This window comes from Pelophylax lessonae (assembly GCF_965119305.1).
Source record: "Pelophylax lessonae genome assembly, chromosome: 1".
NCBI classification, from domain to species: Eukaryota; Metazoa; Chordata; class Amphibia; order Anura; family Ranidae; genus Pelophylax; species Pelophylax lessonae.
The window spans coordinates 779,248,154-779,276,074 of NC_138768.1; the positions used below are offsets into that span (position 1 = coordinate 779,248,154).

General features: G+C 42.7%; 1 protein-coding gene across 3 annotated transcripts in view; it reads left to right on the forward strand.

The window, feature by feature from the left end:
- The window catches only part of KCNIP4 (potassium voltage-gated channel interacting protein 4), an 888,341-nt gene that overhangs the window by 834,602 nt on the left and 25,818 nt on the right, over positions 1-27,921 (forward strand). For all 3 annotated transcript variants that reach the window (XM_082269017.1, XM_082269016.1, XM_082269015.1), the window contains exon 4: positions 1,469-1,539. In XM_082269017.1, coding sequence (XP_082125143.1) covers positions 1,469-1,539 — 71 coding nt within the window. The remainder of the gene's footprint in view (positions 1-1,468; positions 1,540-27,921) is intronic.

The following is a 27,921-nucleotide window of genomic DNA, read 5'->3' on the forward strand; positions in this document are numbered from 1 at the left end:
AGACTTTTGCGATTGAAAAATTGTTGTTTTTAAAAAGTCCAGCAAAATAGTTTGCCTAATTCCTAGGAGGAAGCTGGAAAGTTGCAGTGCTGGATGGATGAAGGGGACAATGTTAGGAAATATTTGTCTGTTGTAATTAAAAGAAAACACATAACAAACACACTTATACAATGTGGTTTATTTGCCAAAACGATTTGAAAAGTGATGCATCCACTTTTGTAATCAATCCATCGCTGCAAAATACATATAGCCCACTCTGGTTAACAGCAGTGCCACATCCCAAGATTGAAGCAAATAGAGAGGCAGCAAACAATGGGGATTTTAAAGGCACCAAGAAAAATAGGACAAAATTAGAAAATAACACATTTATTACTGGTTAAAAAAAAACACACAAAACACTGTGCGTGTAAAACATGATATAAACTGGTCCATATCATTTTCATAAACCACAATGAGATAAATGAGCATAATAACGCATATGTACACCCCAACGTGTTTCCATTCTTGACACAAACCTTCATCAGGGGAGCATGACAGTGGTTACATAGTCATGAAATTTCCTGAGAGGGATAACCCCCCAAAAGAGCAAACCAAGGCTCATGCTATTGGAGTGCGAAGGTTTCCCACTAATAAGTAGCTCAAAAAGTATAAAAGTAGGGCTTCCAAGTGTGTATATAAATATATATATATATATATATATATATATATATATATATATATATATATATATATATATATTCAGCCATATAAAAAGAGAAAGTAAATGGTCGGTAGTTATCAGAGCACTGCAGTAAACAAGAGCATATCCCCATCAAAAAAGGGAACACGCAGCTGAACACACTTAATCACATGGCCATACTTTCCAAAAGCCAGGAAGCTAAAAACTCAATGCTGCTAGCATGCTAGGAAGGTGACGACACCTTTCAGAGTTTGAGGTTCCACACTATGTTCATGCCCCACATCCTGCCTATTGTTTGAATACTAGTGAATGTCAACATATTGGAAGACCACCTAATACCTCCTCTCCTAAGTGACAGAACACTACTATAAAGAAGCAGGAACCCTGGGGTGCCGGATCAAACCTTCTCCAAAAACAACCCTCCCCCCCCCCCAAAAATAAATAAATAAAAAAATCTTACGGATATAGAGCCAGACCCCCTTTTGCATTGCATAATACAATTCTCAGTTCCTGAACCACTATTGCCAGGCAGGAACATTGCTACCTGTGAGGCACAAGGCTGTAGCCTGGCCTTTTTCATTTAGTTAGTATTTATGTTTTAGAAGTTTTAGGTGGCTCTACAGACATGAGACATGTAAGTGGAACACTAATGGTGTAACCTGGCCTTCAAGGTATCTGCTGTTCACTAGTAATTTTAATGTGCATGCATTGCCCTGAGTACAAGGTAACTTTAAAATGTTCATGATGCCAATGATCTTCTAATTTTAAATTTCTTCTTTTGCATTGTAGATGCTTCAAATTATGCACACTTTCTATTTAACGCTTTCGACACAGACCACAATGGATCTGTGAGTTTCGAGGTAGGTTGTCATCTGTCACTATAGTAAAAATGTTATTTTTGTTACTTATTTAACTCCTCAACTTTGATGGGAAGTCACAAAATGTGGATCACTGTGTAGATTGAACCTAACACTTGTAGCCAATAAAACAGCTGACACCCTGAACATGTGTCCAACCCATCCACTTTATGATGCTGACTGACCGCTCTGGTTACATACATCAAAACAGGTGAAGATCCTATTGCAATACAGGGAAAGAACTGTTTTTACTTGTTTGGTCATCAACTTTGACTTTCCCTGTGTTAAAGGCACTCATACCCGACCAGCAAATATTATTTAATAGAACAAGTTATCCTTCTGAAATTACATTGGGGAGGGGTTACACATTATGTAGAGAGATGCAAATATGGATTACCAGAGTTCTTTCGAGAGTTATGAAATGAGGATGAGATGAAGACAAAAATATTTTAAACACAAAAAAAAAAGTTGGCCTGGATATCAAAATATCTTAAACTGTAACGGTTTGTGCTACCCAAAGCAGTTCTATTTTCTGTCTCATTTAGATACCACAGACTAGAATCTGGAAGAACATAGACTGCTCTTATAGCAGACACGGTCATTGATAGGGTTGATTTGTATGATATCCACTCAGGCCTCAAGCACAATAGATGTTTTTTCTGCTGCCTCTAGAGGTGTATGGTGTTTTAATTATGCCTCTAAACGTCCATGTCTGTTAGCCTATGTGCCCATGCATATATAGGTGTTTGGAGGAGTTTAGAGGCATAAAAAAAAAAAAAAAACACATCCAGTGGGTCCAAGAGCAGCAAAGCTTTGGCAGAAAAAAAATCTTGACGTGCCTAAATGTGTGTAAACCCATTCAAACATGCCTAAGCACTAGCCGTATTTAGTGATTGAGAAAAAATTTATTTTAATAGCTAGAATAAATTATTATTGCATTGAATGACGAAGTGTGTGACGTGCCTGAATGCACCTACATTTGTTACATGAGTTTACAAGCTTCAAGCGTTTTCTCTGCCAAAACTCTGCTGCCGGGTGGAAAGGAGTCTAGGAGAGTCGGCAAATGTCCAGTATGCCTTAGTCATATCCAACTCTTGAAGATTCTACAAACTTGTTCACTGGCTATCATGTCTGATGCGCCTTGGAGCCATGTCCATAGAGGTTTCTTGGCAAGATTTTTCCAAGGTATGTCACCATGTCTTTCCACGACCCTCCCCATTTACACGGGCTTGGGGCCGGCGTGCAGAATGTAATAACACAATTTCTGCACACATACTATGGCCAATTTAAACAGGAGCTAATTAACCTACCAGCATGTCTTTGAAATGTGAGAAAGAACTGATCAGCCCAGAGGTAACCCACACGAGAACAGGGAGAACATGCATGCATTTGTCTCATCTTTCTAGGTGCCCTGTACACTAGCTGAAATGTAAAACATGACGTCCCCCTTAGGCACATAACTGCCTGACCCCTCAGCTAACATAGATAGTGAGCACCTTTCTCTGATTCCCAACACTTGCCTAAAGCAAGAACCAGCAAGGGGAATGCAGAGACATGTCAGCCATGGAAGGGGGGGGCCCTTTCTGAAATTGCAGCTAGTATTACAGGACACCTGGGAAAAGTACTACATGTATTTTTGAACTGAATAAAGTAAAAAAAAAATTGACAATTCTTTAAAGAAATTCTAATGTCAAAACATTTTCCCCTTAACCACTTAAGCCCCGGAAGATTTTACCCCCTTCCTGACCAGGGCCTATTTTGCGATTCGGCACTGCGTGACTTTAACGGACAATTGCGCGGTCGTGCGACGCTGTACCTAAACGAATTTGACGTCCTTTTTTTCCCACAACAGAGATTTCTTTTGGTGGTATTTGATCACCTGTGTGATTTTTACTTTTTGCGCTATAAACAAAAAAACAGCGTCAATTTTGCAAAAATAACAATATTATTCACATTTTTTTATATGAAATTTCCCCCCAAAAAAAAGTAAAAATCAGAATTTTTTAACATTTTGGGCCAATTCTTTTTTTTTACCATATGTTTGGTAAAAAAAAATCGCAAAAATCGTATTTTGATTGGTTTTCGCAAAAGTTATTGCGTTTACTAACAAAGGGAAAGATTTTTGTCATTTTTGTTGGTTTTTTTTTTAACGCGTAATGGCAGCGATCTGCATTTTTTTTGTGGGACTGCAACATTGCAGCGGACAGATCGGACCCTTGACTGACATTTTTGACACTTTTGGGGTTACCAGTGACATTACTACAGTAATCAGTGCTATACATATGCACTGTTACTGTAAAATGACACTGGCAGTGAAGGGGTTAACTTTTTTTTTTTTTTTTTGAGAGGGAGGGGCTATGTGGGTCCCTAGGGGCATGATTCTAACTGTGATTGGCTGTGGCTTGAGGTGTAGGAACAGTGATCAACGGTCCTACATAGTAGAACCGTATGATCACCATTCCTACACAGGGGAGAATGACAGGCGGCTTTGTTTACTTTAGCCGCCTGCCTTTCTCCCGCTCTAACAGACGATCACGAGTGACTGGTGGACATCGGGTCCACCGGGCACACGCGCGGGGGGGTCCGTGACCACGTGGGAGCAGGAGCGCGCCTCCGGCAGCGCACGCTCGCTCCCTAGACCCTCACAGGCTAGCGACGTAGCCCTATGTCGATTTGCCTGTGAGGGGCTGACCGCCGACGTAGATAGTCGTGCGGCGGTCGGCAAGTGGTTAAAGTGAAGACTTCACTCTCTCAATCACAATGACTATTGACAACATTGACTCGATTTTGACTTGATTTTTTACTCCTTATGCTGCTAGCATTAGTAAATAGATAGGGAAGTATATTGTATTTGCTTGTTTTAAACTTTTTTTTTTTACATTTCTTCAGTTACTTTCTGGTTTCCATGCCTAGGCAAATGATATCTTCAGTAAAGAAGGAGGCTCTCTCAGCTAAGCCCACCCTGCCTGCCTGGGCTAAGGACAGGTGGATTCCAAGACGTAAATGCTATATGAATCATCTGTCCTTACTCAAGATGGCCATGGCCATAAATGCTAGGGGGTGTTTTTCAAAGTCATTTTTTAACTAAATAAAGCATTAAGACATAAATGGATGGGCAAGTTTGCTTTGAATAATAAAAATTAATTAAATAGCTTTTTCAGTTTGTGCTACTCAGATGCAGTGTAGTTCCACTTTAATGCATTCTTCTGCATTAAAGTAGAACTTGTGGCAAAACTTTTTTTTTTGTTTTGAATAGAGTTCGGGAGGGTTATAGCCCGTATAAGGTTTATTTTTACCGTGTTTGTCCAATTGGAGAGATTTACCTTCATGTCATGTCCCATAGCTAAACAGGAAGTGAGAGGAAATCCCTGCAAATTAAGATAATTTATTGGAGACCCCTATGTCACCAGAACTAGTGTCCCCATTAGAAGATTTCCCATCTGTTACTTCTCTGGGATCAACCAAAAATTAGGGATTTTCTTTTACTTTTACTTTCAATGATAATGGTAAACAGAGCAAATAGAGGGTGAATCTCCCTCATGGGGACACAGGCAGCAGTAAAAACTGACAGGTGTTCTAATCCATCTCTCCTCCATCCAAAAAAAAAGTTTTGCCTTTAGGTAAACTTTAGGACTGGGATCACACTGATGGGAATTGGATGCGGGTTTCCCCACATTCAATTCACAAGGCAGGAGAGTGTGACCGGCTCTCAATGGAACCGGTTCACACAGCTCCGGTACGGCCATGGTCCACACTGGAAAAGGGTCCTGTGCATCTTCTGGTCCGTTTCAGGTATGAATATAGCAAGAAATTCTGACCTGATTCACACCTGAAACGATGAACAGGGACACACCGGACCCCTGGTGTGAGCCGCGGCCACGGCCACAGCTAGTGTGAACCCAGCCTTAAATAAAAAAATTAAGTTCTACCCTCCTCTATCCCTAAACACTCACCTGGCTCCATGTCCCTGCTCCAGCTCTGTCCCTGGCTCTAGCAGTGCTCCTCTCACTCTGTCCCTGGCTCTAGCAGTGCTCCTCTCACTCTGTCCCTGGCTCTAGCAGTGCTCCTCTCACTCTGTCCCTGGCTCTAGCAGTGCTCCTCTCGCTCTCTCTCTAGCTCTAGCATTGCTCATCTCACTCTGTCCCTGGCTCTAGCAGTGCTCCTCTCCCTCTGTCCCTGGCTCTAGCAGTGCTCTTCTCACTCTGTCCCTGGCTCTAGCAGTGCTCTTCTCACTCTGTCCCTGGCTCTAGCAGTGCTCCTCTCCCTCTGTCCCTGGCTCTAGCAGTGCTCTTCTCACTCTGTCCCTGGCTCTAGCAGTGCTCTTCTCACTCTGTCCCTGGCTCTAGCAGTGCTCCTCTCCCTCTGTCCCTGGCTCTAGCAGTGCTCTTCTCACTCTGTCCCTGGCTCTAGCAGTGCTCCTCTCGCTCTGTCCCTAGCTCTAGCAGTGCTCCTCTCGCTCTGTCCCTGGCTCTAGCAGTGCTCCTCTCGCTCTGTCCCTGGTTTTAGCAGGGCTCCTCTCGCTCTGTCCCTAGCTCTAGCAGCAGGGCTTTTTTTCTCAGAAAAAAGGTGCAGGAACTCAACCAAGACCCCCATCCCCCAACACCTTCCAAACTGCATCATAGTGGGTATGGTCAAATTTCAATAACAATGGGAGAGTCTGAAAGTGGCATTAAATACCAGGAGTGCATTATGTACAGAGTGCAGAGTTTGGTGGGGGTTATACACAGAGTGCAGAGTTTAGGGGTGCTCCATGTGCAGAGTTCGGTAGTGCACTATACACAGAGTGCAGAGTTCAGGGGTGCGCTGCACATAGAGTGCCGAGCTCAGCCTTCTTCTACAGCAGCTTACCTCTGCATCCCCCATCCACATCTCATTTCACCCCTCTTCTTCTCTAGTACCTCTCCGCACACTGTGGGTGGCTCTGCTTCTCTCGCTTGCAGGGAGATCATCCAGTAGGAGTGTCCGCATCCCCACTGCACCCCGGGCACCTGCATCTCCCTTGTCTTCATCCTGCACTCAGTGAGAGCCACTCAGGAGTTTAGATCTATGGAAGCCATTGCGAGACAAGCTGTCACTTGTAAATACAGAAGCCAGACCCCTGTGTTTACAAGTGGTGAGCAGAGAGCAGAGGGCCTGAGCCAAAGGTGGTGGAACTGAGTTCCACCAAGTTCCAGCTGAAAAAAAGCCGTCTAGCAGTGCTCCTCTCGCTCTGTCCCTGGTTCTAGCAGTGCTCCTCTCACTCTGTCCCTAGCTCTAGCAGTGCTCCTTTCCCTCTGTCCCTGGCTCTTGCAGTGCTCCTCTCGCTTTGTCTCTGGCTCTAACAGTGCTCCTCTCGCTCTGTCCCTAGCTCTAGCAGTGCTCCTCTCACTCTGTCCCTAGCTCTAGCAGTGCTCCTCTCGCTCTGTCCCTGGTTCTAGCAGTGCTCCTCTCACTCTGTCCCTAGCTCTAGCAGTGCTCCTCTCCCTCTGTCCCTGACTCTAGCAGTGCTCCTCTCGCTCTGTCCCTGGTTTTAGCAGTGCTCCTCTCGCTCTGTCCCTAGCTCTAGCAGTGCTCCTCTCGCTCTGTCCCTGGCTCTAGCAGTGCTCCTCTCGCTCTGTCACTGGCTCTAGCAGTGCTTCTCTCGCTCTGTCCCTGGCTCTAGCAGTGCTCTTCTCGCTCTGTCCCTGGCTCCAGCAGTGCTCCTCTCACTCTGTCCCTGGCTCTAGCAGTGCTCCTCCCGGTCTGTCCCTGGCTCTAGCAATGCTCCTCTCGCTCTGTCCCTGGCTCTAGCAGTGCTCCTCGCACTCTGTCCTTAGCTCTAGCAGTGCTCCTCTCGCTCTGTCCCTGGCTCTAGCAGCGCTCCTCTCTCTCTGTCACTGGCTCTAGTAGTGCTCCTCTTGCTCTGTCTCTGGGTCTAGCAGTGCTCCTCTCGCTCTGTCACTGGCTCTAGCAGTGCTCCTCTCTCTCTGTCACTGGCTCTAGCAGTGCTCCTCTCGCTCTGTCCCTGGCTCTAGCAGTGCTCCTCTTGCTCTCTCTCTGGCTCTAGCAGTGCTCCTCTCCCTCTGTCACTGGCTCTAGCAGTGCTCCTCTCGCGCTGTCCCTGGCTCCAGCAGTGCTCCTCTCGCTCTGTCCCTGGCTCTAGCAGTGCTCCTTCCGCTCTGTCCCTGGCTCTAGCAATGCTCCTCTCGCTCTGTCCCTGGCTCTAGCAGTGCTCCTCTCGCTCTGTCCCTGGCTCTAGCAGTGCTCCTCTCGCTCTGTCCCTGGCTCTAGCAGTGCTCCTCTCATTCTATCTCTGGCTCTGGCAGTACTCCTCTCGCTCTGTCCCTTGCTCTAGCCGTGCTCCTTTCGCTCTGTCCCTAGCTCTAGCAGTTCTCCTCTCACTCTGTCCCTGGCTCTAGGAGTGCTCCTCTAACTTCCTGCTTGCTACAGGAGGCACTCAAAGGAGGGAGGAGTGGACAGCACTGGCATGGACTGCCACAAGAGGAGGTAAGTGACCTTTACAGAATGTGTGATATTGTTGAGTAGAGCAGGTAGGTATAACCTCATTTTTATATAAAAAGAAAGACTTTAGTATCACTTTAAGGCAAACAAAAGATGAAACCAGTAAGAATAAAATCCGCGCTAAGGTTATCCAAGGAATAAAAGGATATGTGTAGAGATCGGCTGCAGCCTACCCCAGACTACAGTCCAAAGACTCTATAAAATGGTTTATGGAAATTAGGGTATTGGCGCTTCCAGTATATAAGGTGCAAATAAATGAATAAATAAGTATAAAACCTGTGATGTGATGGTACACAAGGTAAGTGTATGTAAAATAAAACAATAATAAATATATAAATATATATGCACTTTCAAATATTATACAATCAACAATTAATATAGTGCTATATGAGTGAATAGCCAGCAAGAGGCGTGAGAAAAGTGTGCTGTACACGTTTCGTCATCAGACGTCTTCTACAGCCAATGACGATGACGAAACGCGTACAGCGCCGTCACATCACTTCCGGTTCTGGTATCCTGGTGGAACGCATTGTGTTCCAGGACGCCATTATCTCGCTTTGAACTGACTTTTTTCATGTGAGTACCCATCTTTTGCATATTGATCCGAATAAAGGTTTAAACGATATCACACTATCGAGCCTTTCTTTGCCCTATGTGACCCTCCCACCCATATAAACTATCGAGTGACCGGACTCCACCTACAGACCGCCGGATTTCACATCAATAGGAGAAGACCCCACTAAGCCTGTTTTCCTTTGGGACACACGGAATCCCCAGTGACTGCCCACGACCCCTCCCCCAACACAGAAGGGAACTAAGAAGCTAGAGGAAGGAATACCCAACTATATTCCAATACCCGCTCTATACCCCTGAGTGGGGTGGGTATATCTGGTTAGTAGGTCTTTTTACTAGGGGTCACCCCGCACCTCGCCAGTCACCCACCTTGGGGTTATCGTAAGGTTGTTTCCACTTTTACCTGCACATCTACCAAGATATGGTCTAATTTATTTTTTTCTTTTCCAAGCATTGGCTTATTGGACTTTATTTCCAGCCAGACACTCCATTATTTTTGTGCACCATTCCGCACTATTTGTTGTGTTATTCACTCACTTAATTTTTGAATAGCTTACTTTTATGCTTATTTTTCATTTTTTATTTTCACTTCATTTTCCGTGCCATTCATTTAGCACTGCATATTATTTGCACATATTTATCCTATTATTGCACTTTTTCTACTAATTCAATTTTTTTCTACTAATTCAGGTTTTATTATACCACGTGCTAATTTACTGAGACGCACTTTTGCACTTTCTTTATGCCTCCTGCTGGTTATTCACTTATATTGCATTGTATTAGTTGCTGATTGCATATTGCATCTTTTTATCTATTTAGGTTTTATACCAATCTATTGTTTTTGATACGCACCTTGCGCTTTTCTCACGCCTCTTGCTGGCTATTCACTCATATCGCACTATATTAATTGTTGATTGTATAATATTTGAAAGTGCATATATATTTATATTTTTATTATTGTTTTATTTTACATACACTTACCTTGTGTACCATCACATCACACGTTTTATACTTATTTATTCATTTATTTGCACCTTATATACTGGCAGCGCCAATACCCTAATTTCCATACAAAATATGAAACCACTTCCCAGGTCTCCATCTGTACAAGTCCCATTTTGCATCCCTGACATCTCTGCTGTTTGCACAACTAAAAGTCATTCATAGGAAAGAGATGAGTGGGGGGGCTGTTGGTGGCTAATAAAATCTCCGACATGTAAAAAATAGAGTATCATTTTAAATTTCACTGCAATTGAAACCCTGCTACTTAAAGTGACTCTATTACAAAAAAAAAAAAAAAAAAAAAATGTAAAAGTAAAGTAATAAGATTTATTAGCCCTACTAATGGAAGTGGAATCATCCACTTCCTTAAAACCTGCACTACCTGAAAAACCTTTGGCATGTGTAGAATGGATCGGATGAGGGTGGAACCATAATGCAATAGTGTGGAACATTGGCATTTGACAAACTCCGGAGCTGACAATGCGTTGTTCAATGTTGCTTTTCAAGTCAAGGAAGATAAAATTAATAGATCCCAGGACCGGTAAGTATTTTTACTTTTTTTTTGCTCAGTGTTGATCTTTCAGTGAGGTAAGATGTAATGCATGGGTTCCAGGACTGGTAAGTATTTTTATTTTATTTTTTTCTTTTTCAGACTTTCTTAAATTAATATTTTGTGACAGTGTCCCCTTTACCCAGGAGACCATATTCCATTCATAGAAAGGCAGCCTTCAAAGTACACAGCTGAATTCTAAAATATATGCATAAAAAAAAAGGAACTTGGAAATGATTTTACAGTCTTGACAACTATTGAGTGTGCGGTTTCATGACATTTGTGCATTTTGTTTATGTGAAAAACCATCATACAAAACACATTTATCAACCTAATAATTTATGAATATTATAAACTCTGGAATGCTATCTCTAGAAATCCATTTCATATAAATATTGAATGTCCTCATAATTGCTATACACCTGATTTCATTTCTGACCAGATAATTTAACTATATTGTGTTTCAATCAATAGAGAGGAAAGTCAATATGTCTCTTGGGAGAAAGGTGACAAAATAAGACTTTTATGCTGGTACAGATCCTCATTTCTTGTCACAACATTCACAATTGTTTAAATGTCTGTATGACATCAGAAAATAAAGTTTCCTTCATGTGGCAATGCTTAAAATTGGTCCTATTAGTGAGATTATAGGTTGCTAGCTCAGTCTACTTCATCATGTATACAATATAGTTATTTGAATTTCATATTCCAGAGCCTTGCATTAATATTATGAATCTCGATTTATTCATGACTAAGGCACCCCAGATGTAAGCCTCAAACTCATCTAAACCTCTAACCACACCAATCCCCTTTTACCCCAACTCTGTAGAAAAAATGCCAAAACACAATTGTTGGAGAAAAATTTGGCCGTAACGGCCATTTATTAAAACCAAAAATAATAATACAATAACAAGAAACATGAAGTTGCCGATCTTTGGAGGCACCAAGTATCAATTATCAACTTTGTATCTGCGTAAGTACTTAAACGGCCGCCAGCCGCACCACATACGGCTCGGGGACGACCTCAACATTCTGCAGATATCTCACAATTTTAACCTACCAGTTAAACCACCATTAACTGGCATTCAACAGGTGACTCCATGCCTTAGATGGGTCCCTAAACTGATAAGCACAGCAGATTTTTTAACGCCTCCAAAGACCCCAACCGCCAAATCATGAAGACCACATACAGAAGCATAAATCCAATATATGGGCGGGCAAACGGGAACGTTCCTCCCCATGTGCTTCACGGAATGCTGTGAAGATGTGCTGCCCTCTCCAAAACCACCCTACCAGTCCCTCCCACTGGCTAAATAAAAAAAACCCTAATTGGGTAGAAGACTGATTGAACTTTTCCTGAACTTTCTTAACCCTATCTCTCCTGCTTACACTGCCTACCTAGTCATGCAAGCCCTGCGCTTTTTATTTTTTTTGCTTTTTGCTTCGGGCTGTACTCTCGTGTCTGAATTTTGTTTTTGAATGCAGTATTTTGAATAAAAAAAGGATTCCATAAAATATGTCCCTATAGTGGACATGAAAACCTGCCACTGATGCAGTGTTGACTTTATCTGTTGTGTAGATAACTTACCAGTACAGAACATGCAAACCAATCCAGTAAAGAAAATAGAACCGCAAACTGAGTAAGTGCAAATATTGGTTCAGAGCAACACATTGATTTAGAGCAGGTGCATCCAAAAACATCTAAAGTAAAAAAAAAAAAAAAAAAGTATATGTATCTAATATACATATTTACTGGTCACCATGCTGTGGACTAGTGTCACATACCTGGTGGAGATCAAGATGGAGAGGGGGCTTCTTTTGCACCTCTTGTCCAACACCCCTGGTAGAGATGACAGGAAGTGTGAGGGCACAGAGTGGCACGAGGGCCGGCATAGCAGTTAGTGCCAGCTGGGGTTTGCAGGAAGCAGATGACCATAGATTACCAGGCAGGAACCAGGAACTGGAACACAGTGACACTTAATTGGCAGATGGGAGTAAATCCAAGACACAAAGCAAAGTTCATCAACAGCCGGACAGCAAGGTAAAGGAACATCAGGCAGAGTCAGAGTCAGAGTCAGGACACAAGCTGGGATTGGTACACAGTCGGGAAGCTTGGTACAGGAACACAATACAGAAGCAGAGTCAGAATACAAGCTGAGGTCACAGCAGGCAGGCAGAAATCCAAGGACAGGTCAGAGGTAAGCTGAGTTATATACAGGTAAGCAGGTCAAGGTTCAAGTAGAGCAGGAACAAGCTGAAGACCACTCAGCAATCCATTCACGTCCGAGTTCAGCTTAACCACTTCAGCTCGGGTAGGTTTTACCCCCTTAATGACCAGGCCATTTTTTTGCGATTAGGCACTGCGTTTTTCGTTCGTCCGTTCATGCAACGCTATACCCAAATACAATTGATGTCCTTTTTTCCCACAAATAGAGCTTTCTTTTGGTGGTATTTGAATACCTCTCTTACTTTCTGCTATAAAACATTCCCAATAAAAAAAATGTAAAAAACAATTTTTTTTTATTAGTTTAGACCAATTTGTATTCTGCTATATGTTTTTGGTAAAAAAAAAAATCCCAAAAAGCGGATATTAATCGGTTTGCGCACAATTTATAGCGTTTACAAATTATGGGATATATTTTTGGACTTTTTATTTATTTTTTTTGTTTTTATTAGTAATGGCGGTGATCAGCGATTTCTAACGGGACTGTGACATTGCGTCGGAAAAATCTGACACTAAGTGACACTTTTTGGGGACCAGTGACACCAATACAGTGATCAGTGCTAAATAATATGCACTGTTACTGTATAAATGACACTGGCCGGGAAGGGGTTAATACTGGGGGTGATCAAGGGGTTAAGTGTGAGCCTAATTGTGCTTTTTAACTGTGGGTGGGTGGGGGGGACGGGGCTCTGTGAATGGCACACAGAGATCAGTGTTTCAACTTAGCTGAGACACACAATCTTACTGTACCTGTCTGACAGGCGGCTGCCTATGTAAACAAAGCAGGCGGCTCTCCTGTCAGTTTCCTCGAAGATTGAGGGAGGCCAGCAGCGATCGAGCCTGCTCCTCCACGCCCCCCCCCCCCTCCCGAGACCGCGTGTACATAATCACGTAAATGTACATGATTATGCGCAGCCGAACCTCCCTGCCGCAGTAAATCTGCGTGGGGCGGTTGGCGAGTGGTTAAACATACATCTACAGGAACTTCAAAATATAGAGAAAAGTAAGGAGTTGGAAAGGTGTGACTTAGTTCATCTTGCTCAATTGTATAGAGGGACAGTTCTTAAGTTATTCCAGGTACTTAGAGAGGAATATAATAAACTTAACCAGTCTCTTTATAGATATTTACAAATTAGGCACGCTTTGAATGTACAATTTAAAGAGAGGTCCTTAGAATGGAGTGATATAAACATTCTTCGTAAAGTGATTAATGCAAGTCTGTCTAAAGGTTTGATTCCATTAGTGTATGGAAACATGTGAAGTGGCAATAAATGGTAAAGAGGAACTTCCTTGTAGATGCCGATGGGTGGAAGACTTGGGAGACGTAACTGAGGAGCAGTGGAACCTAATATTGGACACTGGCCTGCTGGTGTCCCTATTCTCATTGCAAAGAATTTCTCATTGTTGTTACTCCACAGAGTGTATCATACCCCCCAAACATTATTTTTATTCGGGCGGAGGCCTGATGCCCAATGCCCACAATGTGGGAATCCAAATGGAGATCTTATTCATATGATTTGGAGATGTCCAAAATTGTATAGATATTGGTGGGAGGTCATTAACACCATAAACTTGATTATTTTGGAGTTGCTTTTACCCTAGACCTGGTAGTACGTACAGTATACTAGGGTGTATAAAGGAAGATAGTAATATAAGTGGTAGGCAGACGGCAATAGTCAGGTGCCTGTTCTTAGCGCAGAAATTGACTGCGAGAAGGATAGCAATAAATCCACCAACCCGCACTGAATGGGTAAAAGAGATAAACGGCACAATAAGGACAGAAAAATTTGTATATACCAAAAGGGGAAATGTTAAAATATTTAGGGAAATATGGAAATCTTGGCTAAATAGAGGAGAGTAATTACTGGAAGGTTAAGTGAGATTTGATAATGAATTGATAATATAAGACGAAGTGAGTAAAAAAAAGAAGTATGGTATAATGACAAAGGAACTACTGAAAATAAATAGGTTCTCTCTAATTCTTTCATAGGAAACTGTAGTGTGAGGATAAATGATAATGTTGGTAAAAGTGATCTAAGAAAAAAAAATTATATATGGAGAAAATGCTCTACAGAGGTGTATAATGGTATAGGACGTAGTGCATTGTACAGTATATGTAGAAATAGAATGTTTATGAGATAAATGTTGTGAATGAATGTGTCTAAAAAAGTATGAATATTTTCTAAATAAAGATTACAGGATTTAAAAAAAAACAAAGAGTCCAGCTCAAATTGGCCATTTGGCGCCAGTACTAGTGCACGTGCGCATTTAGATTATACCCATAATTTTGTCCCTTGAACAACTCGATAAGTCATAATCTGGTGGTATTCTACCTAGCTACACAGACTGTCACTGGGTAGGCCATGTACAACTAGTTTTTATTCCAATATCTGTACCATACCCAACCCAACACAATGGTATTCCTAAATGTATTATTTATTATGCTATCTCTTGTTCTTTTCAATAAAACTCTTGAACAAGAAAATATATGTACATTGGCTGACATAGATAATAATGCACTGATTTCAGGACCTGGCAACATCTTTTCCTTCTATTAGCGACCCCTAGAAATTATTCTGTATGCATAACTCTCTCTCCCTGAAAACACGCAAAAAGCATTGAGGGGTCCATCTGTTTATAAGTGACATTCTTTGAATCAATCTTTGTTTTTAGATGTGTACATATATTTTCAGCATGCACAACAGAAACATAATAGCAGTTTCTTCCTGAAGAAGCAAGCTTTGCCCAGCGAAAGGCATAGAAGACACTTTTCTGTAGTAGTCCCAGAGGAATATTATATTTGGGGCAATATCATCTGTAACGTGTCTTGAAAAATGTTGTGTGTAAAAAAAAAAATAATAGTATATCAAACTGCACTAACCAAAGTTATAAGAAACAAGGAAAAAAGCTACTAGCACATCAACCGACATATGTTGTAAATAAATTAAATAAAAAAAAGAAAAATGCAGCGATAAACCAAATGGATAAATATGTAACCATGTGTGAATAAGTAGACATACATAAAGTGATCAGATATATCATATCTGTAACCATACGTGACTAATAATGATCAGATGTGTTGCCACATATAAAAGATAAAAAGTGTTCCGCTGTGCTCCGCCCCTCCTTTCCCCTGGCCGTGTTGAGAGACTGGGGGGTGGAGGGGGGGCTCTGTGGACCATGGGGTCCCGTGCCTCAGGTTACCTGACCAATTTGTTCGGTTCATCTTGGATATGCCCTCTGCACAACTGTTTTTGTGTTGGGTTACGTTCTGACCTGCGTGTCATGCAAGGTTTTTCTATGTTCTTCGTTCTTTTGTTTGTACCTTGGAAAACTCTAATAAAAATCTATTGAAATTAAAAGATAAAAAGGTCATGAAATGAGTCCCAAGTGAAAACAGAAACATCCAAACATGTGCATCCAAATTCATAGGTGACGGTGAACCGTGCCAGGGGACCCCACACCAAAGATCAATAAATGCGATCACCGGAGGGTATGGACCCAAAATACCCTATAGTATATGGGCCATACAAGCTGGTATTGCTGTATACTTCCAAGAAAAGGCTGGAACACCGGATAATCAGGAAAGTAGCCAGAGCATCTCAAATGGAAGCCGTGGATCTTTCACAGTCATACATGGAGGAACAAGCCAGACAAAACCGACATAGTGTAAAACTGCTAAAACAAATCCAGCTTGTAGCTTTCTCTGCAATGTTGTCTGAGTCCCAGGGCAAAAAGTGAGATCCACTGCTTCCATTTGAGACGCTCTGGCTATCTTCCTGATTATCTGGTTTTCCAGCCTTTTCTTGGAAGTATACAGCAATACCAGCTTGTATGGCCCATATACTATAGGGTATTTTGGGTCCATACCCTCCGTTTAGCGCATTTATTGATCTTTGGTGTGGGGTCCCCTGGCACGGTTCACCGTCACCTATGAATTTGAATGCACATTTGTTTCTGTTTTCACTTGGGACTCATTTCATGAACTTTTTATCTTTTATATGTGGCAACACATCTGATCATTATTAGTCACGTTTGGTTAGAGACATAATATATCTGATCACTTTATGAATGTCTACTTATTCACACATGGTTACATCTTTATCCATTTGGTTTAGCGCTGCATTTTTTTTTTTTTATTTAAATGTTGTGTGTAATATGTAGCATGCCAAAACACAGTATAATTTTCCTTGCTCCTTTTTTCGGGGGCTTTTTTTTAATATACATATATTTTATATAGAATGGTTTAATAAAGTATATCATGTTCCATCTTCTCCTGGTGTGGTACCTGTATAAATTTTCTTTTAGGGTTTTTATGTTTTATGTACTTATTTTGAAGAATGTGGTACCAGTAAATCCATCAGACAGTGGAGGGAAACACCTATCTTTGTTCTTTTCCTCCCGACCCAGCCCCTTTTTGCAACACAGTAATAAAGTAGAGTATAAATTTACGTATATGTTTTAGCATTTACTGTAATATGCATATCATTCAGTAAACCATAAGGATACTCCATACAAACTAAGCAAGGTTTCATTTTTCATTATGGAATTTCTTGGGAATCATCTCTCCTTTCCTAAGGATAAGTAGAGTTTTAAATCAACAGGGTGACCCCAGAGAGACAATTTTAGGGGAATTTACTAAGACTGGAGCAGACAGAATCCCAAGCAGTTTTGCATGGCAACCAGTTAGCTTCTAGATTTCATTTTGAAAGCTTAACTGAACAAGTTGAAGATAAAAGTATGCACCTACTCTTACCTTACTGATATGGGCTGAGTAGCTTCCATTTATAACCAAAAATGTGACGCTGTTACCCAAACCCTTTTCATTTTACTTTCAGAGATCTAAAAGAAAAGCTTGTTGCTGCTTGTGCATGATCTACAGGCTCTTTGTATGTAATATATTTAGCATTTATTGCATATTATACATGTTGGTTGCAGCGGTTCACATTAATCAGGTTTACACCCCAGTAGGAAGATGAGGGAAACATTTAGCAGCTGTTTGCCAAGTCTTTATGTCTTTATCGGCTGTGGAAATGCAAGATGATGTTTCATTCACCGATTTGCATAGAGAAAACAAATTCTCTAGAAGAATCAGGTCATTTTATTGGTATTTGCACTGTATGTTAGTCCCTGGCGTTTTCAGCACGCTCCTTGAGTGCAGTGTGTAGATGTAATAATATAAGGCCACACTCCGCTTCTTTTTGCACCTTCAAAACAGGTTTATTGCAACAAGTGGCAGAGACAGTAGAATTTCCTGCCTCTAACACATTTTGCCCTTACTGTTACTTATCCACTTAAGGACCAGGCCTATTTCTGACATTTTTTGTTTACAAGTAGTGTTGAGCGAACACGGACTGTATTATTCGTGTTCGTACCGAATAATTGGATTTTTTTTACCCGAACACGGACACGGACACTTTACTGTATGTTCGGGTAAAAATCCGTGTTCGGTCGTTTTATTTCCGGGTTTTGCATGCTTTGGCGCTCTTTTCATGGCGGGCTTTCAACAGCCAATCAACAATCGTTTAACTGGTGTGCCTTAAGCCATCCCAGCCATGCCTGCAAATGTCTTAGTAGCTGTGATTGGCCGTCTGAAGCATGTGACCAAGTCTTTATAAGTTCGAGGCAGCCGCCGCAGCAGCGTCATTCTGCTGCTTAGCTAAGGGACAGAGCACACATCAATGTGCTGGCTGCTGATTAGGGAAAGATAGGCAGGAAAAAACCATTTGTGTCCGGATAGAATTGAGGGACAGGTCGGAGTGTTTAGGCAGGGCGAGTTGTAGGCATTTTAGGGATAGAGTCTGCTGAATTATAGGGTCAGTGTCTTCTACAAACTACAATCGATATTGCTGTGTGGGGGGTGGGGTGAATCTGCACTCAATCCTGATCTACGATCTCTTCTCAATCCTGTTAGGGACAGAGTCTGCTGAATTTTAGGGAAACTGTGTTCTACAAACTACAATCGATATTGCTGTGTGGTGTGGGATTGGAGATAGGCAGGTGTCAGTGATCCACATCCATTTTTCTGTGTGTGAGCTGCAGTGAACACAATCTTTTTGGGCTGCAGTGAACACAATCTTTTTGGGCTGCAGTGAACACAATCTTTTTGGGCTGCAGTGAACACAATCTTTTTGGGCTGCAGTGAACACAATCTTTTTGGGGTGCAGTGAACAAAATCTTTTTGGGGTGCAGTGAACACAATCCTTTTTGGTGTGCAGTGAACACAATCTTTGTGGGGTGCAGTGAACAAAATCCTTTGTGGGGTGCAGTGAACACAATCTTTTTGGGGTGCAGTGAACAAAATCCTTTTTGGGGTGCAGTGAACAACATCCTTTTTGGGGTGCAGTGAACACAATCTTTTTGGGGTGCAGTGAACAAAATCCTTTGTGGGGTGCAGTGAACACAATCTTTTTGGGGTGCAGTGAACACAATCTTTTTGGGGTGGAGTGAACAACATCCTTTTTGGGGTGCAGTGAACAAAATCCTTTTTGGGGTGCAGTGAACAAAATCATTTTTGGGGTGCAGTGAACACAATCTTTTTGGGGTGCAGTGAACACAATCTTTGTGGGGTGCAGTGAACACAATCTTTTTGGGGTGGAGTGAACAACATCCTTTTTGGGGTGCAGTGAACAACATCCTTTTTGGGGTGCAGTGAACACAATCTTTTTGGGGTGCAGTGAACACAATCTTTGTGGGGTACAGTGAACAGAATCTTTGTGGGGTGCAGTGAACACAATCTTTGGGGGGTACAGTGAACACAATCTTTTTGGGGTGCAGTGAACACAATCTTTGTGGGGTGCAGTGAACACAATCTTTTTGGGGTGGAGTGAACAAAATCATTTTTGGGGTGCAGTGAACAACATCCTTTTTGGGGTGCAGTGATCAAAATCCTTTTTGAGGTGCAGTGAACACAATCTTTTTGGGGTGCAGTGAACAAAATCCTTTGTGGGGTGCAGTGAACAGAATCTTTGTGGGGTGCAGTGAACACAATCTTTGGGGGGGTACAGTGAACACAATATTTTTGGGGTGCAGTGAACACAATCTTTGTGGGGTACAGTGAACAGAATCTTTGTGGGGTGCAGTGAACACAATCTTTGGGGGGTACAGTGAACACAATCTTTTTGGGGTGCAGTGAACACAATCTTTGGGGGGTACAGTGAACACAATCTTTTTGGGGTGCAGTGAACACAATCTTTGTGGGGTGCAGTGAACACAATCTTTGGGGGGGTACAGTGAACACAATCTTTTTGGGGTGCAGTGAACAACATCCTTTTAGGGTGCAGTGAACACAATCTTTGTGGGGTGCAGTGAACAACATCCTTTTAGGGTGCAGTGAACACAATCTTTGTGGGGTACAGTGAACAGAATCTTTGTGGGGTGCAGTGAACACAATCTTTGGGGGGTACAGTGAACACAATCTTTGTGAGGTGCAGTGAACACAATCTTTGTGGGGTGCAGTGAACACAATCATTGTGGGGTGCAGTGAACTCAATCTTTGTGGGGTACAGTGAACACAATCTCATACTTCTGAAGATTTGAGGGTGCTGCCTGTTCCATACTCCCCCTACTCCTCATCTAGCCTTTTAGGGGTACAAACAATAGTAATTGGGGCCTAGTGTGGTTGTGTACGTGTGATATACATACACTTTTTTTGGATCATATTTTCTATTCCGCTATTTAATCAAAAACCTTTGGGGATCAGTTAAATTGGGGGATAGTCTGTGTTGGTACGTGTGAGAGAGATCCACCTTTCCAAGTTGTTGGGGTTCATCTCATACTTCTGAAGGTTTGAGGGTGCTGCCTGTTCCATACTCCCCCTACTCCTAGCCTTTTAGGGGTACAAACAATAGTAATTGGGGCCTAGTGTGGTTGTGTACGTGTGATATACATACACTTTTTTTGGATCATATTTTCTATTCCGCTATTTAATCAAAAACCTTTGGGGATCAGTTAAATTGGGGGATAGTCTGTGTTGGTACGTGTGAGAGAGATCCACCTTTCCAAGTTGTTGGGGTTCATCTCATACTTCTGAAGGTTTGAGGGTGCTGCCTGTTCCATACTCCCCCTACTCCTAGCCTTTTAGGGGTACAAACAATAGTAATTGGGGCCTAGTGTGGTTGTGTACGTGTGATATACATACACTTTTTTTGGATCATATTTTCTATTCCGCTATTTAATCAAAAACCTTTGGGGATCAGTTAAATTGGGGGATAGTCTGTGTTGGTACGTGTGAGAGAGATCCACCTTTCCAAGTTGTTGGGGTTCATCTCATACTTCTGAAGGTTTGAGGGTGCTGCCTGTTCCATACCCCCCCTACTCCTCATCTAGCCTTTTAGGGGTACAAACAATAGTAATTGGGGCCTAGTGTGGTTGTGTACGTGTGATATACATACACTTTTTTTGGATCATATTTTCTATTCCGCTATTTAATCAAAAACCTTTGGGGATCAGTTAAATTGGGGGATAGTCTGTGTTGGTACGTGTGAGAGAGATCCACCTTTCCAAGTTGTTGGGGTTCATCTCATACTTCTGAAGGTTTGAGGGTGCTGCCTGTTCCATACCCCCCCTACTCCTCATCTAGCCTTTTAGGGGTACAAACAATAGTAATTGGGGCCTAGTGTGGTTGTGTACGTGTGATATACATACACTTTTTTTGGATCATATTTTCTATTCCGCTATTTAATCAAAAACCTTTGGGGATCAGTTAAATTGGGGGATAGTCTGTGTTGGTACGTGTGAGAGAGATCCACCTTTCCAAGTTGTTGGGGTTCATCTCATACTTCTGAAGGTTTGAGGGTGCTGCCTGTTCCATACTCCCCCTACTCCTAGCCTTTTAGGGGTACAAACAATAGTAATTGGGGCCTAGTGTGGTTGTGTACGTGTGATATACATACACTTTTTTTGGATCATATTTTCTATTCCGCTATTTAATCAAAAACCTTTGGGGATCAGTTAAATTGGGGGATAGTCTGTGTTGGTACGTGTGAGAGAGATCCACCTTTCCAAGTTGTTGGGGTTCATCTCATACTTCTGAAGGTTTGAGGGTGCTGCCTGTTCCATACTCCCCCTACTCCTCATCTAGCCTTTTAGGGGTAGAAACAATAGTAATTGGGGCCCAGTGTGGTTGTGTACGTGTGATATACATACACTTTTTTTGGATCATATTTTCTATTCCGCTATTTAATCAAAAACCTTTGGGGATCAGTTAAATTGGGGGATAGTCTGTGTTGGTACGTGTGAGAGAGATCCACCTTTCCAAGTTGTTGGGGTTCATCTCATACTTCTGAAGGTTTGAGGGTGCTGCCTGTTCCATACTCCCCCTACTCCTAGCCTTTTAGGGGTACAAACAATAGTAATTGGGGCCTAGTGTGGTTGTGTACGTGTGATATACATACACTTTTTTTGGATCATATTTTCTATTCCGCTATTTAATCAAAAACCTTTGGGGATCAGTTAAATTGGGGGATAGTCTGTGTTGGTACGTGTGAGAGAGATCCACCTTTCCAAGTTGTTGGGGTTCATCTCATACTTCTGAAGGTTTGAGGGTGCTGCCTGTTCCATACTCCCCCTACTCCTAGCCTTTTAGGGGTACAAACAATAGTAATTGGGGCCTAGTGTGGTTGTGTACGTGTGATATACATACACTTTTTTTGGATCATATTTTCTATTCCGCTATTTAATCAAAAACCTTTGGGGATCAGTTAAATTGGGGGATAGTCTGTGTTGGTACGTGTGAGAGAGATCCACCTTTCCAAGTTGTTGGGGTTCATCTCATACTTCTGAAGGTTTGAGGGTGCTGCCTGTTCCATACCCCCCCTACTCCTCATCTAGCCTTTTAGGGGTACAAACAATAGTAATTGGGGCCTAGTGTGGTTGTGTACGTGTGATATACATACACTTTTTTTGGATCATATTTTCTATTCCGCTATTTAATCAAAAACCTTTGGGGATCAGTTAAATTGGGGGATAGTCTGTGTTGGTACGTGTGAGAGAGATCCACCTTTCCAAGTTGTTGGGGTTCATCTCATACTTCTGAAGGTTTGAGGGTGCTGCCTGTTCCATACTCCCCCTACTCCTAGCCTTTTAGGGGTACAAACAATAGTAATTGGGGCCTAGTGTGGTTGTGTACGTGTGATATACATACACTTTTTTTGGATCATATTTTCTATTCCGCTATTTAATCAAAAACCTTTGGGGATCAGTTAAATTGGGGGATAGTCTGTGTTGGTACGTGTGAGAGAGATCCACCTTTCCAAGTTGTTGGGGTTCATCTCATACTTCTGAAGGTTTGAGGGTGCTGCCTGTTCCATACTCCCCCTACTCCTCATCTAGCCTTTTAGGGGTACAAACAATAGTAATTGGGGCCCAGTGTGGTTGTGTACGTGTGATATACATACACTTTTTTTGGATCATATTTTCTATTCCGCTATTTAATCAAAAACCTTTGGGGATCAGTTAAATTGGGGGATAGTCTGTGTTGGTACGTGTAAGAGAGATCCACCTTTCCAAGTTGTTGGGGTTCATCTCATACTTCTGAAGGTTTGAGGGTGCTGCCTGTTCCATACTCCCCCTACTCCTAGCCTTTTAGGGGTACAAACAATAGTAATTGGGGCCTAGTGTGGTTGTGTACGTGTGATATACATACACTTTTTTTGGATCATATTTTCTATTCCGCTATTTAATCAAAAACCTTTGGGGATCAGTTAAATTGGGGGATAGTCTGTGTTGGTACGTGTGAGAGAGATCCACCTTTCCAAGTTGTTGGGGTTCATCTCATACTTCTGAAGGTTTGAGGGTGCTGCCTGTTCCATACTCCCCCTACTCCTAGCCTTTTAGGGGTACAAACAATAGTAATTGGGGCCTAGTGTGGTTGTGTACGTGTGATATACATACACTTTTTTTGGATCATATTTTCTATTCCGCTATTTAATCAAAAACCTTTGGGGATCAGTTAAATTGGGGGATAGTCTGTGTTGGTACGTGTGAGAGAGATCCACCTTTCCAAGTTGTTGGGGTTCATCTCATACTTCTGAAGGTTTGAGGGTGCTGCCTGTTCCATACTCCCCCTACTCCTCATCTAGCCTTTTAGGGGTACAAACAATAGTAATTGGGGCCCAGTGTGGTTGTGTACGTGTGATATACATACACTTTTTTTGGATCATATTTTCTATTCCGCTATTTAATCAAAAACCTTTGGGGATCAGTTAAATTGGGGGATAGTCTGTGTTGGTACGTGTGAGAGAGATCCACCTTTCCAAGTTGTTGGGGTTCATCTCATACTTCTGAAGGTTTGAGGGTGCTGCCTGTTCCATACTCCCCCTACTCCTAGCCTTTTAGGGGTACAAACAATAGTAATTGGGGCCTAGTGTGGTTGTGTACGTGTGATATACATACACTTTTTTTGGATCATATTTTCTATTCCGCTATTTAATCAAAAACCTTTGGGGATCAGTTAAATTGGGGGATAGTCTGTGTTGGTACGTGTGAGAGAGATCCACCTTTCCAAGTTGTTGGGGTTCATCTCATACTTCTGAAGGTCTGAGGTGCTGCCTGTTCCATACTCCCCCTACTCCTAGCCTTTTAGGGGTACAAACAATAGTAATTGGGGCCTAGTGTGGTTGTGTACGTGTGATATACATACACTTTTTTTGGATCATATTTTCTATTCCGCTATTTAATCAAAAACCTTTGGGGATCAGTTAAATTGGGGGATAGTCTGTGTTGGTACGTGTGAGAGAGATCCACCTTTCCAAGTTGTTGGGGTTCATCTCATACTTCTGAAGGTTTGAGGGTGCTGCCTGTTCCATACTCCCCCTACTCCTAGCCTTTTAGGGGTACAAACAATAGTAATTGGGGCCTAGTGTGGTTGTGTACGTGTGATATACATACACTTTTTTTGGATCATATTTTCTATTCCGCTATTTAATCAAAAACCTTTGGGGATCAGTTAAATTGGGGGATAGTCTGTGTTGGTACGTGTGAGAGAGATCCACCTTTCCAAGTTGTTGGGGTTCATCTCATACTTCTGAAGGTTTGAGGGTGCTGCCTGTTCCATACTCCCCCTACTCCTAGCCTTTTAGGGGTACAAACAATAGTAATTGGGGCCTAGTGTGGTTGTGTACGTGTGATATACATACACTTTTTTTGGATCATATTTTCTATTCCGCTATTTAATCAAAAACCTTTGGGGATCAGTTAAATTGGGGGATAGTCTGTGTTGGTACGTGTGAGAGAGATCCACCTTTCCAAGTTGTTGGGGTTCATCTCATACTTCTGAAGGTTTGAGGGTGCTGCCTGTTCCATACTCCCCCTACTCCTCATCTAGCCTTTTATGGGTACAAACAATAGTAATTGGGGCCCAGTGTGGTTGTGTACGTGTGATATACATACACTTTTTTTGGATCATATTTTCTATTCCGCTATTTAATCAAAAACCTTTGGGGATCAGTTAAATTGGGGGATAGTCTGTGTTGGTACGTGTGAGAGAGATCCACCTTTCCAAGTTTTTGGGGTTCATCTCATACTACTGAAGATTTGAGGGTGCTGCCTGTTCCATACTCCTCCTCCTACTGCTCAACCATCCTTTTAGGGGTACAAACAATAGTAGTTGGGGCCTAGTGTGGTGGTGTACGTGCGAGATACATACACTTTCTTTTTGATCATATTTTCTATTCCGCTATTCAATTAAAACCTTTGGGGATCAAGTCAATTGCGAGATAGTCTGTGTCGGTACGTGTGAGATCCACCTTTCCAAGTTGTTGGGGTTCATCTCATACTTCTGAAGATTTGAGGGTGCTGCCTGTTCCATACTCCTGCTCCTACTGCTCAACCATCCTTTTAGGGGTACAAACAATAGTAATTGGGGCCTAGTGTGGTTGTGTACGTGCGAGATACATACACTTTTTTTGATCATATTTCCTATTCCGCTATTCAATAAAAACCTTTGAGGATCAATTGAATTGCGGGATAGTCTGTGTCGGTACGTGTGAGATCCACCTTTCCAAGTTTTTGGGGTTCATCTCATACTTCTGAAGATTTGAGGGTGCTGCCTGTTCCATACTCCTCCTCCTACTCCTCATCCATCCTTTTAGGGGTACAAACAATAGTAATTGGGGCCTAGTGTGGTTGTGTACGTGCGAGATACATACACTTTTTTTGATCATATTTCCTATTCCGCTATTCAATAAAAACCTTTGAGGATCAATTGAATTGCGGGATAGTCTGTGTCGGTACGTGTGAGATCCACCTTTCCAAGTTTTTGGGGTTCATCTCATACTTCTGAAGATTTGAGGGTGCTGCCTGTTCCATACTCCTCCTCCTACTCCTCATCCATCCTTTTAGGGGTACAAACAATAGTAATTGGGGCCTAGTGTGGTTGTGTACGTGCGAGATACATACACTTTTTTTGATCATATTTCCTATTCCGCTATTCAATAAAAACCTTTGAGGATCAATTGAATTGCGGGATAGTCTGTGTCGGTACGTGTGAGATCCACCTTTCCAAGTTTTTGGGGTTCATCTCATACTTCTGAAGATTTGAGGGTGCTGCCTGTTCCATACTCCTCCTCCTACTCCTCATCCATCCTTTTAGGGGTACAAACAATAGTAATTGGGGCCTAGTGTGGTTGTGTACGTGCGAGATACATACACTTTTTTTGATCATATTTCCTATTCCGCTATTCAATAAAAACCTTTGAGGATCAATTGAATTGCGGGATAGTCTGTGTCGGTACGTGTGAGATCCACCTTTCCAAGTTTTTGGGGTTCATCTCATACTTCTGAAGATTTGAGGGTGCTGCCTGTTCCATACTCCTCCTCCTACTCCTCATCCATCCTTTTAGGGGTACAAACAATAGTAATTGGGGCCTAGTGTGGTTGTGTACGTGCGAGATACATACACTTTTTTTGATCATATTTCCTATTCCGCTATTCAATAAAAACCTTTGAGGATCAATTGAATTGCGGGATAGTCTGTGTCGGTACGTGTGAGATCCACCTTTCCAAGTTTTGGGGTTCATCTCATACTTCTGAAGATTTGAGGGTGCTGTCTGTTCCATACTCCTCCTACTCCTCATCCATCCTTTTAGGGGTAGAAACAATAGTAATTGGGGCCTAGTGTGGTTTTGTACGTGCGAGATACATACACTTTTTTGGATCATATTTCCTATTCCGCTATTCAATAAAAACCTTTCTAGGGCAAGATCTTAAATTACAGAAATATGAGGAGACCGTCAAATAAGGGCCGTGGCCTGGGTCGTGGTGCTGCTGGTAGAGCTCCTGTTGCAAGGAGAGGACGTGGTCGATCTGTGCCAGCTACACGCACAAGTGAAACACCTTCCTCAAGTGTGAGTAGGCGACAGAACCTGCATCAGTATTTGGTAGGGCATCAAACGCCCCTAGAAGTGATGAGGCCAGAACAAGTTGAGGCGATAGTAGATTGGTTTGCTGCTGACAGTGCCTCCAGTTCCTTCACATTGTCTCCCACCCAGTCTACTGCAGAAAGGTCAGAGTTGGCACCTGCAGCCAATGTCCAACCGTCTTTCACCTCACCCCCTTGCAAATCAGGCCAGCAGTCTGAGCCCCAAGCCATACAGCAGTCTCTTATTCTTTTTGAGGACTCTGTCAGCAGGGTTTCCCAGGGCCATCCACCTAGCCCTGCCCCAGAAGTGGAAGAGATTGAGTGCAGCGATGCCCAACCACTTATTTCTCAAGATGAGTACATGCAAGGATCATCGCAGCACGTCTCCGATGATGACGAAACGCAGGTGCCAACTGCTGCGGCGTTCAGCATTGTGGAGACCGACAAGGAGGGCAGGGGTGAAGACTGGGTGGAAGATGATGTGGAGGACGATGAGGTCCTCGACCCCACATGGAATGAACGTCATGCAGGTGACCTGAGTAGTTTGGAGGAAGAGGCGGTGGTCGCACAGAGCCACCAGCACAGCAGAAGAGGGAGCAGGGTGCAGAAGCGGAGCGGCCGTGCCCTAGACACTACGCCCGCTACTGCCCAACGCAGCAAGGGAACGAGCGCACCAAAGTCAGCTCAAAGGAGTTCTCTAGCGTGGAAGTTCTTTAGAAAATGTGCTGATGACAGGACACGAGTGGTTTGCACCCTGTGCAATCAGAGCTTGAAGCGAGGCATAAACCTTCTCAACCTGAGCACAACCTGCATGATCAGGCATCTAAGTGCAAAGCACGAGCTGCAGTGGAGTACACACCTTCAAAACCAAGAAACGTCTCTGGCTCATCCTGCTTCCTCTTCTGCTGCAGTCTCGGCCGCTCCAGCCACATCTGTAGTGATACCGGCACCTGCCACCCCGCAAACAGACGATCTGTCAGCAACACCACCACCTGGGTCACCAACAACCATCTCCACAATGTCCCGTGGAAGCGTTCAGCTTTCCATCTCCCAAACACTTGAGAGGAAGAGGAAGTACCCCCCTACCCACCCGCGATCCCTGGCCCTGAATGCCAGCATTTCAAAATTATTGGCCTTTGAAATGCTGTCATTCCGTCTGGTGGAGACGCACAGTTTTAAAAACCTTATGTCGGTGGC